This window comes from Olea europaea, unplaced genomic scaffold (genome assembly GCF_002742605.1).
Source record: "Olea europaea var. sylvestris unplaced genomic scaffold, O_europaea_v1 scaffold1019, whole genome shotgun sequence".
Classification (NCBI taxonomy): domain Eukaryota; kingdom Viridiplantae; phylum Streptophyta; class Magnoliopsida; order Lamiales; family Oleaceae; genus Olea; species Olea europaea.
In genome coordinates, this window is record NW_019227515.1 from 287509 (window position 1) to 300274 (window position 12766).

The window sequence follows — 12766 nt, forward strand, 5'->3', positions numbered from 1 at the left end:
TTTTTTTTTGCGTTGTTTTAGGTTATTAATTACATACTCTCTCTCTCTCTCTCTCTTACAGTTTATGCAAAATTCTGGAGAAATCGAGCTATTACCTTGGATCTCGAAATTGAAAGAACTTTTAGATAACAAAGAAGAGAATGGAGAGAAACTAGAAAATTGATAGAAAATCAAAATCAAATTTAGTTACCACCAGATCCGCCAGAACAATAAGATTCACCAAAAGCATCAGCCAACCATGGAGAAGCTCTTAGGGATTATTGAATCCCATCCTAACTCATGTGCAACCGGCTATTATATGTCTACCTTTTGGGCAGGCCAACTTCCATATTAGACCAGATGTCATCATTTTGTTTCAAAATCATCAGGAGATCAGGTTCTTTAGAAGATCAACTGAAAATTATCATGAACATGTTCAAGCCTTCTTGATGCTTTGCGATATGATCAATCATGAAGGCATGTATGTTGACACTTATTGACTTGCATGTTCCCTCACATTTTAAAGGAAGGTGCACGAGAATGGTTAAATTCATTAATTCCTGGAAGTATCGTTTCATGTAATGACATGGTACAGAAATTTACTTTGAAACTTTTCCCGTTGTCTTGAGTCCATTAGATTGAAAAAGAAGCCCACATTTTCAAGCAAAGAGGCCTCGAAAGATATCTAGTAGCATGGGAAAGATTCAAAGATTACTTCAAAAGTGCCCAAATCCGAGCATCCATAAAGACTCTGAGATCTACATATTCTATTAACGCCCGAAACCTAAATTTTGCAACATAGCTTCAGCTGGAAGGTCAATCTTGGACATTTCATTTGACAACGCCTTAGACCTTTTTGAGAGAATTGCAGAAAATTAGTCTATGTGGCCAATAGACAAGGAAGCACAAAGAAGAACGATGGGGATTCAAAACATAGATGCAATAACAGTAATGGCAGTCCAATTGGAAGTGCTAACAAACAAGTTGAACAAACTAACTTAGAATATGTGCATGGTACACCAACCAGAACTAATCTACAAGGATTGTGGGGGGAGATCATATAATTGCAAATTGTTCTTTAACCTAACTTATGTTTATCAGCTTGAGAAGGTCAGTTATGCATAGAACATTCAGATGCAGAAGAATAATCCTTATTCCAACACTTATTATTTAGGTTGGAAAAATCATCATAACTATTAGTTGTTTAATAATCAAGAACATGGATATCAAATTCAGGGCAACCCAAAAGAATTTCAACAGCAACAAGAGAATATGTCATTTTTGGAGGGTCTACTTGCTAAGTACATCACCAAGACTAAGATTGGAATCTAAAACTAGCAAGCTTCTATCCAAAATTTAGAAAATCATGTAGGGCAATTAGCTGCTACATTGGCCAATAGAATACAGAGTACCCTTCCAAGTGACACAGAAAATAACCTAAGAGAATAAGTATTAGAGCTTATGTGTCGCATATTCCATTTCCTCAAAGGTTTCAAAGATAGCCTAAAGAGAAACGGGTTCAGTGTATCACAACACAAAAATGAGTTCAGTTGCCAGAAATCACTATGAAAGAGAAAGGGATCGAGAAGAATCAGGTGCCTACCATGGGCGAGGAACAAGTGGCTCAATCGTAAGAATAATCATATGTTAATCAAAAAGAATAATTCAAACAATTCACAGGTTAAGGCAACTGTTCTCGTCAATAAAAACACACTTTTAGTCCCATTCCTTCAAATTTGTAGAACAATAGACTGGACAAACAATTCAATAAGTTCTTGAATGCCCTCAGACAACTTCACATCAACATTCCTTTCATTGACATCATTTTACAAATTCCAAATTATACTAAATTTTTAATTGAGATGTTAACCAAGAAGAGAAAGTTGCAGAAGATGAAACTGTAGCATTGACTAAAATTGCAGTGCAATCATAATGCCTTTGCTTCCTTCTAAACAAAAATATCCAGGAAGTTTCAGTGTACCTTGCTCTATAGGAAATTTACATAATTTAAATGCTTTAATTGTTTCTAAAGTAAGTATTAATCTGATGCCACTATCTATCTCAAGAAATTAGGGTTGAAATATCCAAAAGCAACATCAATAATCCTACAATTGGGTGATAGGACACTCAAGCATCCTTATGGAGTGGTAGAGGATAAGTTCATCAAAGTTGGAGATCATTTCTTTCCAGCTGATTTCATTATCCTCGATATAAATGCTCAACATCTGTCATTAATTTTTGGGATACATTCTTATCAACTATACGAGCATTAATGAATTTTGGAAAATGTGAAATAATCTTAAGGGTAGAAGAAAAACAACAAAGTGTCTCCCTGAATGCTCCACTCAAGCAACCATTTAACATTGAGGAATGTCAAAAGATCAATCATTTGGGAAGCGACAAGAACTAGAAGGAAAAATGTGTAATTGTTGGGTGGGATAACAATGAAAATCTTGTAATCTAGAGGCTCAATGATGAATTGAAGAATAACTGCCTGTGCAGCCGATGCAAGGCAGAAACTCACATTTTAAGTCACCATAAATAGCTAAAACAATAAAGTCAAGCTAATGACTATAAATAAGCTTTTATTGGGAGCAAACCAATTTTCCTTTTTTTATTTATTGTTGTTTCTAGATTATAAGATTAATAAATTTCATTACTTTTAGTAGTTTTTATTGGTTTAGTAGTATAGTGTATCTTTATTCATATATTTCTCTCTAGGTTGTCTTTGAGCTTATTATAAAGTATCCCACGTTATCATTGATTTTCTAATTATTTTTAAAGAACATGACACCTTAACACATTGGACAAAAAAATATATATATATAACAAGTGATCCGGCACTTCCATGCCAATCCAACCATCACTCGCATATTTATATCACGGGAATACTTAGTTCCCTTTTTGCTCTTAATTTTTGTATATTACCTGTTATCTTTTTAGACATTGTCAATGTCTGTTTTAAGTTTGGGGTGGAAAAATATTGAGTTTTTATCTACTTTTATTATTTTGTGTGCTCGTTCGAATGCCAAAAAAAAAAAAATTCAAAAAATCAAAAAATATTTTATTTTCATCTTTATTTTTTTTGTACTTATATGGGTTAGATAAATTTGCCTACTATGATGAATATATTTGGAACCATGTCTTAGGTTATAAATTGTGAAAAGTTACATGTTAAAGTTGATTTATGCTTATTGATGTGAAACTTGATATTTTTGGGCACAAAAATTATGTTTTGCATCATGAAGGAATAGATTGATTCAAAATTTAAACAAGTCAAAGAAAATATAGTAGACCTTAAATGCTAATTCCAAATAACCACTAAATTATACATCCTCAAACCAAATTTAAAATAGTTTGGGATTGATTGAACTTTGGTAGGGAGATATTGAGATAAATGTGGATTCCATGTGTGCTAAAATTTGTTTAAATTGTCTAAGGCCAATAAGATGAAAATTAGATGAAAATCTCAAGTTGTGGGTCGATTTTTGAAAATGGATATTTGATAATGGGCATTGCACTAATTTTTGCATAAAAAATGAAAAAAAAAAGGAAAAAAAGCAAAAAAGAGAGAGAATGAAAAGAAAAAGGTGCCTTATATATATAAGGAAAATATTCATTTGTTTGATATGTTGAACTGCAATTAGTAAGATATAATCAAACTAGAGAAGGTGATGATTAGAATTTTTTTAAGCCCCAGTTTGTTTTCCATTTTCACCACGTTTTCAAAAAAAATTTGCCCGTTGAAACAGTAAGTGGGCCCATACACAGCCCTTTTTTTGACTCAACAACATGAAAATTTCCTGAAATTCCCATTCCTTAACTTTGAAATAAATGCGGAAAAGGGTAAAAATGTAATTCCATTTCTAACGGACATTAAATGCGCCTACATTTTTACTATGTAACGATTAGGATTCTTCTACCAATGAAAATGAAAATGGTAACAAAACACAGGCTAAAAGTCAACCTCATATTATATTTTGGGAGAGAGTGGAGAGAATAAAATTTGGGAGTGTGTATTTTACGAGTGAAAAGGGAAATATTTGACGACAGAGGGTCTGAAATTAAATCAATTTATCACTTTATGATGCTTTACAAAAATCCTCTCACACATACATCAGTTTTGAATTGGATAGGTAGAGATTGACTTAGCATTATGATTTTGAACTAATTTATACTTACAACTCTGAAAGTGCAATCCTGAGGCTAAAGGCAGGTTATCCAACCCAAATTATTTGTAAAAAATTTGTGTAGTTAAGCTTTATTTTATTTGAGGACAAACAATTGTTTAAGTTTGGTGATGTTTGATAAGTGTATTTTGTACACTTATCTCAGTCATTTAACTAGAGTAATTATTGTTATTTTAAATGAATTGATGCTTAATTTTGTATATATTATGTTTATTAGGTGCATCTCAATGAAAACCAATGGAAATGGATAAAAAGAGCGAAAAATTGGCCAAAATGGACCAAATTCAAAGTTTGGGGACTAAATTGCAAAGTACTGATTTCGGACCTAAGATTGATGATTGGAGAAGGTGTGGAGTCAATTAAATGACATTGGAAGATAAATGACCAAGCAGATATCAAAAGGAGCTAAAATGAATAAAGAACAAAATTGAGGGACCAAAATGCAACAAATGAAAATTTTCATAACGATGTGCGCGTGCAAGCCAATTCTTGCATTTGCGTAGGGATGGCAACGAGCAGAGTCGAAAACTTTTTGAAAATGGGCTTTTTTTGCTCGAGTTGAGTCGAGCAAAAGCTCGACCAAAAAATCAAGGCTTGGCTCAAGCTTTTGGCTCGGGCCTTACCTAGCCAAAACGGGCCGAGCTGAGCCGGCTCTTTTTTTCCCTCTTTTTTTTTTTTTTGCCGAGCCACGTGCGGCACGAGTCCTCGAGCCTTTTTGCATCCCTACATTTGCGCGACACCCTATAGTTCATTTACCGAGAGTAAAATTAGTGAACAACTCGCGCACATGGAACTAACTATATGATGCACTTGCAGGCCATTCTTGGCCTAAATGGCCAAATGTCCCTTTTTGACCTAAACTCTTATTAAAATCAAATTTGACCAAGTATTTAAGCTACAAGGGAGGGCTAGAACGGGGAGCACATTATTATACATATTTTTCACCACAAGAAAGGGGCTTTTACAAAACTCAACGGCAATTAACAGAAGAGATTCATAGACTGAGTAGAAGATTTTTCCAATCATTATTTTCTATTTCGGATGATGTTTTTTCAAATTTTTTTTTGATTTATCAAATAACATGCTAGGCTAATTCTTTTCATATATTGGATGAGATGAACCATATTTGTTTATTTATTTTACTTCAAGACTAGTAGTTTAGTATTTTTTGCATTTCTTGATTAATTTTTCATGCTTATTGTATTATTTAATTGTTTGGTCATCAATTAGATAATTAGTTGCTTGTTCTAGTGTTTGGAAGACTCAATATAAGTTTAGAATGCGGCAAAATTAATATATGTGCAATAGATGTTAGGAATAACATTTATTATGTGTGCAATCATATAGATAATTTAAACTTTAATGCATTCTAACCATTCGAATTCGGGTTAGGAATAGATTCGGGTCGTAGTTAGAATATAATTAATTTATTTTGAAAAAGAAAGTTAAATACCTTAGCTTTATCTATTATCATGAACACATGAACAGAACTAGATTACGAATCAAGAATTGAAACAATTCTCACCCATGAAAACATGGAAAACCACACTTTCTAAGACAATCAAGAATTGAAATTCCATGGAAATAATTGTGCTACCAAACAACAACAAAAATAGAAAAGATGGAATTGGAATTCCATGCTATCAAACACTGCCTAATTTGTCTTGAAAAAGAAAATTATATATCATAACTTTATCGATTTCAAGAACGCATGAATGAAATTAGATTATCAATCAGGAATTGAAATAGATAATAATAGGCAGAGTCGAAATCCAATACAATCATCCATAATTTGATAAAACCCTAATTTTACTGCTTTTTTTGATTAATTTAGCAAAAATAAAATCAAAATCTCTCTTTTGTTTTACATAATTCGAATTACATACATAACTAGTAAACTTGAATTGAAATTTATTTTCTATAGGACGATACTTTCAACTCATTAAATCTATTACTTGTCAATAGGCCCGTATGCTTACAGGTTTCGCACGAACAATTATTGGGTAAAAAAATTGGCAAATATAAGTATTGAGAAAAGAATGGGATTAAGGGTGAGAGAAGTTGAGAGTTGCGAAGTGGAAAGAAAAAAGTTGTGCAAACAAGAGAAAAAAAATACTTAGAAATTTTAGAAACAAAAATTCAAAAATTTCTATAAGATCAATTGACGCCACATAAACCCTTGTAAATCATCCCATGTTCCCACACTTTTTTATCATGACTTGTTTGCAACACCAAAAAAGCCAATTGTTTGAGCATCAGCATGGCCACCCTAACCAGGGACGGGTAAAAAAATTGAAAAATTGATCAATCCGACCAAACCAAATTGCGGGTCAGTTTAGGTCGATTTGAAACAAAAAACTCAGTTTGGTTCAGTTAATTAACGGGGTGTTTGCTTAAACCACAACTAACATAACCCGACTTTTAATTTTAATATATATATATATATATATTTTATTTTAAAATTCATATTTTTAAACTTAAAATTAAAATAATAAAAACATAAATATAATATTTAGCTCAAATAATTTGTTTACCATCTATACTTTCTCTACCAAAACTCAAAATTTCAAAAGAAAAGAAAAGTAAGGAGAATAATTATATTGTAAACTCCAAGTTTAGATTGTAACATTGCTTTTCATTTTAATTTAATTTCTTATTGGTAACTATCGACCACATAGTACTACGCAAGCAAACAAAATTTTTAACCTAGAATAGATAGGCAAAGTTTTTTTAACTCAGAGAAATTTTCAAATTGACTAACCAAACCAAATCGACCTAAAACTGATTTGGTTTGGTTTGATTTGATTTAGTTTCAACAACTGAATGGGGTCGGTTTGGGTTGGAATTTACCCAAACATACCAAGTTGGTTTCAATTTCGGGTTGAGCTAAAAACCAACCCAACCCGAACTATGCCCAGGCCTAGCCCCAATAGCAATGGAGGTACAATGTGATGATAGCCGAGTGCATTGCCAAAGAACAACCTTGCAACTACCAAAATTGTGCTATGGATACTTGATGATCTTAGAACAGTCTAATGTGGTTCCAAGCTCCTCCTTTTGTTTATTGTTTTAGAATGTGTGAACAAAATTCCATCAAGGGTAAGAGACGCCAACAAAATGTATGAACAGAATTCCATCAAGCAAAAGTTTAATTTGATTAAAGATGAAGCGCAATTTAAAGTATTGATATGCAACGCTCGTTTAATAGAATCTTATCCACTAGATTTAGGGTGAAGAAGACCAACGACAATAACGTCAATGGTAAGAGACACCAATAAAATGACAAATAAACAAATATTATTCTCGATATACATAAAGTTCCTTGTGTAGTGAGAAAAACGCCTATCAATCAATTAACCACACAAAGTTAGTTAACTATTCAATATCTATCAAGCTGCAATGGATTGGCACCAAAAGTGGATGGATAGAGCTCGGATCACGAGCCTATAATCACACAGCACCACACAAATTGGACCAAGATTACCCACTCAAATGGATTACAATAGAAGACCACTCACAGAGGCGATCGAATAGGGGCAAAACAGAGCAGCAACAGGGGGTAAAAACACACACAGACAGAGGTACAATCCTGGCCAAGTGCCGACGGTAAGGAGCAAAGAAGGCAATCACAAAGAGGCAGAAAAAAAAGATAGCCACGAAGTAAGAGCCAAGGAAGAAAAAAGGCGCAACCAAGTCTAAATAATAATGCGGAGGAAGTTGTGTATTGTATCAGAGCACAAAGGACACAAACCTATATATATGTAATAATAATAGGTCAAGTAATGGGTCGAGCCTGTTTAGTGGTCTTTGTCCTTCACTGTAATTTCGGCTACCAAGTGTGATTTCTGGCCTAATAGTAATTGAGTGCATTCCATTATGAGTTTCCAATGAAACTAATTGAATATAGTATCCAACCGAATTATTCATTATCGTCTCAAGGTTTATTTGATATCAAAATATCGAAAACCTTGTATGAAAATTTTATCATTCAAATCATCAATTATCATATTTCAGTTAAAAAAATTCGATACAACAAATGAACGTCAAAATCCACACAAAATTAAGACTACATTTCTTCAATAATGTCAATCAATAAAATGAGAATATTAATACATCAGAATGATTCCAATTCAGAAAGTATAAGCAAAAAATAATTATATAAAGCAACTAAAGGAAAAATGATATATCTTTTGGAAAGAATTTAATAATACTTTTCTATTGGAAAAGTCGCAAACTGTCAAAAATGTCCCATTTTTTATGAACCAACTTTTCTTGACCAAGAATTGATATTGGGCCATATAATTCCATTGACTTGCATTCCCCACAAAGACTTCAGAGTCTTCCCTTACTTTTGAGTCGTTAAATATAAGTAACAAAAAATGTATTTTCTTTTTATATATCTCAATTGTCCATAGATGGAATTTAGCACTCCTCACATATGCCTACAGCCATCAGCCTTGATGAAAAAAGTAACACCAAACAATTAGTACCCAGAAAAATATGTCCTTTGCTCTCCTCTGCTTCCTTCTCCGCCTCCTAACCACCGCCCTCTCTGCCACTCCTTACCGTCCCACGGATCAAATCCTCTTTAGTTGTGGCTCACAGTCCAGTGGAACAGATGACAACCAACGTAGTTGGGACAGTGATGCTCGTTTCAAGTATGCACCATCAAATATCGCCACCAAGTCCTTAGCCTCTGAACCAACAGAACAAGGCTTTTCTGTCCCGAATTTCGCCCCTTACACGACAGCTCGTATTTTTCAATCCCAGTTCACTTACACTTTTCCAGTCCTGGCCGGACCCAAATTTCTTCGCCTCTACTTTTACGCTGCCACCTATTCCAACCTTGATAAAAACGTATCCTTCAACAAAAATGAATCATTTTTTACAGTTACTGCCAATGAATTCACACTTTTGAGCAATTTCAGTGCGTATCTCACATCCACACCCTCTGAACCCTCCTTTAAGAAAGAATTCATCATTAATGTGGAGGATAATCATAGCCTTAACATAACCTTTTCACCTTCTCCAAAATCTTACGCGTTTATCAATGGGATTGAAATAGTTTCAATGCCAGACAACCTTTACTTCCGTGACCTCCCCATCAAATTCGTGAATCAACTGTATTATCTGAAAAATACAACGGCGTTGGAGACTCGTTACAGGTTCAATGTAGGAGGAGGTTATGTCGGAATAAAAGCAGACACAGGGATGTTTCGTGAATGGTTTCAAGATGATAACTATATTCCTGGTGGAGAATTTGGTTACACACCTCACGCAGAAAATCTTCCAATCCATTACACTGAACATTCCCCAGCTTATACTGCGCCGGAAATAGTTTACACTACCTCAAGGGTAATAGCCAACGGAAGCAAAAGTTTGGAATGGAGTTTTCCTATTGATTCCGGGTTTCACTACCTCCTCAGATTCCATTTCTGTGAGATTCAGATGGAAGTTACCAATCAAAACGAAAGGGTTTTCACAATTTCAATCAACAATCAGACAGCAGAAATTGAAGCCGATGTTATTTTCTGGACTGGAGGCACTGAAATTCCTTATTTCAAAGACTACGTCACATGGGTTAGTGATGACGGCCGCCGTGGAGAGAAAGACCTGAGGCTTTCTTTGTTCCCAAACCTTATTTCCCGGCCTAAGTACTCCAATGCCCTCTTAAATGGCTTGGAAATCTTCAAGCTCAGTGATTCTAAACGTAGTCTAGCGGCAGCAAACCCTGATCACAAACTAAATTCTTCGCCATTAGGACCAGATAATAGCTCACAGAAGAAGAAAAATAAAGACACGTCTGTACTTTATCCAGTTATTGGGAGTGTGACCGGATTTCTTCTTCTGTTGTTATTTGTCAGCTTCTTGATTTTCCATGGCCGGCGGAGAGAGGAAGACTTTGGCCTAAGTGTGGTGAAGTCGTCATGGGTCCCACTTTCAATCACGTCGAAGTCAACCACGAAGACCAGCGGTTCAGGTTCATCGCTGCCGTCTGATCTGTGCCGACAGTCTTTGTTGGAGGAGATTAAATTGGCAATGCAGCGGCAGGAGGTGGCAGAGAATAGAGGCCGTGACGGGGTAGTGGTGGATGGTAGAGACTCCCCAATGTCCCCGTCATATCCATTACTTCGGCACGAGGAGCCAACCAACACAGAAAACGACAAATTATTCTCTGGTTCGGGCGAAGTTGTGGTCGAATCAAAGAGCACTAATACATCAACTGCTAGCAACGACCTATCTAAGAGCAGTATCACATCTACTGCTGCTATCAGTGACAGATTAAAGACCGAGACTATTTTCTCTGAAATTAATAATTCAGCAGGGCGCTAGGTTTCCTTTTCCTTCTTTCTTTTCATAATATCTTTGTCTAATTTTGTCATTTTTGGTCCATGGATTAATGGTCACAGTAATGAGAATCCATTGACAATTGATATTATCAAGTTTCAATATTGAAGTGAGAGCCATATACTATGAAGTTATCGCCAGTGGTTAGTTGTGGAATTTAATACTCCATATATAAATATTTTTCATTTTCCGACAGCTTTTTACTTCATGTTTCATAGAGACCATATGCATGACTCTATTGTGTACCAAATTGTGAGAAAGGTTTAAGGAACGTTATGTTGCAATTTGTATCCCATGTTTAGTATACTAGCATGAAAGTCGACCAAAGTTCGTCCATATTGCATCAAATGCTGTAATAAACGAGTGCGGTGGAGATGGGAGCAAGTTATACAAAAAACACAATTATTTTTTACCAAGAAAAATATTTACAATGCTGATATATAAACATTTTACGTCAAGAGGAATTCTCAAATGATCTACAAAATAGTCTATTGGAATAAACAATTCCAAAATCATTTTTCCACAGAATAACCACAACAGAAAAAGTGTCCAGCGACGATTTTTTTCACTAATGGTAAACACACGTAAATCGATTTTAGTTAACTATGACTGAGAAACAGATGTCCCAAATATTCGAACAAAAACAGAAGAGGAAAGCAACTAGGCTGTCTTCAATATAACATAAATAAAAATCAATTATTGTTGACAACTGAATAATATTCTCACGAATATTTTGCACTGAGGAAATCTGTGGCTTAATCCTTGCAATATCCTATCTCTAATCGACCAAATCAGAACCTATCAAAATTGAAAACTCATTTTTCTTGGGTTAAAGTAGAATACAAACTTCTAACTCTGGAATGTCTCGAATTATGGCCGACTGAAGAGAATAGCATTGTATGACTAAATTTTAAGAGCTAATTGAACGACTCTTGAATGATTGAATGGTTGCTCGAAAGGGAAGAGCTGAAAGATAAGTGATATTTAGCCCCCACCCACTGGTTCTGTGTTGTTAATGTGACGGTAAATGATAAATATGAATGAGTTCCCTTGTTTGATCTAAAATGCATTTTCTCTCTCTCTCTCTCTCTCTCTCTCTCTTTTCTTTTCAATTAAACATTCTTCGATGAAATATTATTATATGTAAATTCAAAACTTTTATTTATTTTTTAATCACAAATTCTCAATTAATTCACTATTCAAAAATGCATTTTTCAATCAAAATGCAGCTCAAACAGGGTCTTAATTTCACATTTCATTTCCCCTATCACCCGATTTGATCATACATTTTTTTTTATTGCGAGCACAATGCACGTTGTAAAAATCTTTTTTATTTTTATTTTTTTTTATGGTGTGTAGCATGTTTACTGTAAATTCATATATATGCCCTTGTTTGATTTCCATTTTTTCAAAAATGCATTTTTCCAAAACTCATTTTCAACCATACATTCTTTTATAAAATAATTATACACGAATTTCAAAAATTTTTCCTTACTTTTTAACCACACATTCTTCAAAAAACTACTATTCCATAATTCATTTTATCCCAAAAATGGGAATCAAACAAGAGCATATTATCAACACACATTAGCGCATGCTGTAAAGAGTCATTCTTTACATAAAATTTTTAAGTCATAACTATTTTCGAAATCAATCTACACGTCGTACTTGAGAATTATGCCATTTCGAAATCAATCTACACGTCGTGCTTGAGAATTATGCCATAAATATTCAGCTTTTATGGCATTTCCAAAATGTATGTCCTAGCGCTGTAAAGAGTCATTCTTTACATAAAATTTTTAAGTCATAACTATTTTCGAAATCAATCTACACGTCGTGCTTGAGAATTATGCCATAAATATTCAGCTTTTATGGCATTTCCAAAATGTATGTCCTAGATACTTTAAGTAATGAGTTTTTATAGCACACATTTAATGCATGTCGTAAAAAGTCCATTTTTACGGCATGTTTTATATGCCCACTGTAAACAATTGTCTTAAAATGCTACTTGTGTTGTAGTGATTATTGATGAGTGTATTTTGTACATCCCAATCATTAAACTAGAACAATTATTGTTATTTTAAATGAATTGAGGCTTCATTTTATATATATTACGTTTGTTTGGTGCATCTCGATGGACAACGATGGAAGTGGACAAAATGAGTGAAATTAGACTGAATCCAAAGTTTGGGGACTAAATCGCAAGTGCTGATAGTTGATTCGGACCTAATATCGATGATTGGAGAAAG

At 34.1% G+C, this 12766-nt stretch overlaps 1 protein-coding gene across 1 annotated transcript; it reads left to right on the top strand.

Annotated features, from left to right (window-relative positions):
- Window positions 1-8554: 8554 nt before the first annotated feature.
- On the top strand, window positions 8555-10712 carry LOC111372640 (receptor-like protein kinase FERONIA). Its single transcript, XM_022995024.1, has one exon. The coding sequence runs from the start codon at window positions 8670-8672 to the stop codon at window positions 10500-10502; it is 1833 nt and encodes a 610-aa protein (XP_022850792.1). The 5' UTR covers window positions 8555-8669; the 3' UTR covers window positions 10503-10712.
- Window positions 10713-12766: the final 2054 nt, after the last annotated feature.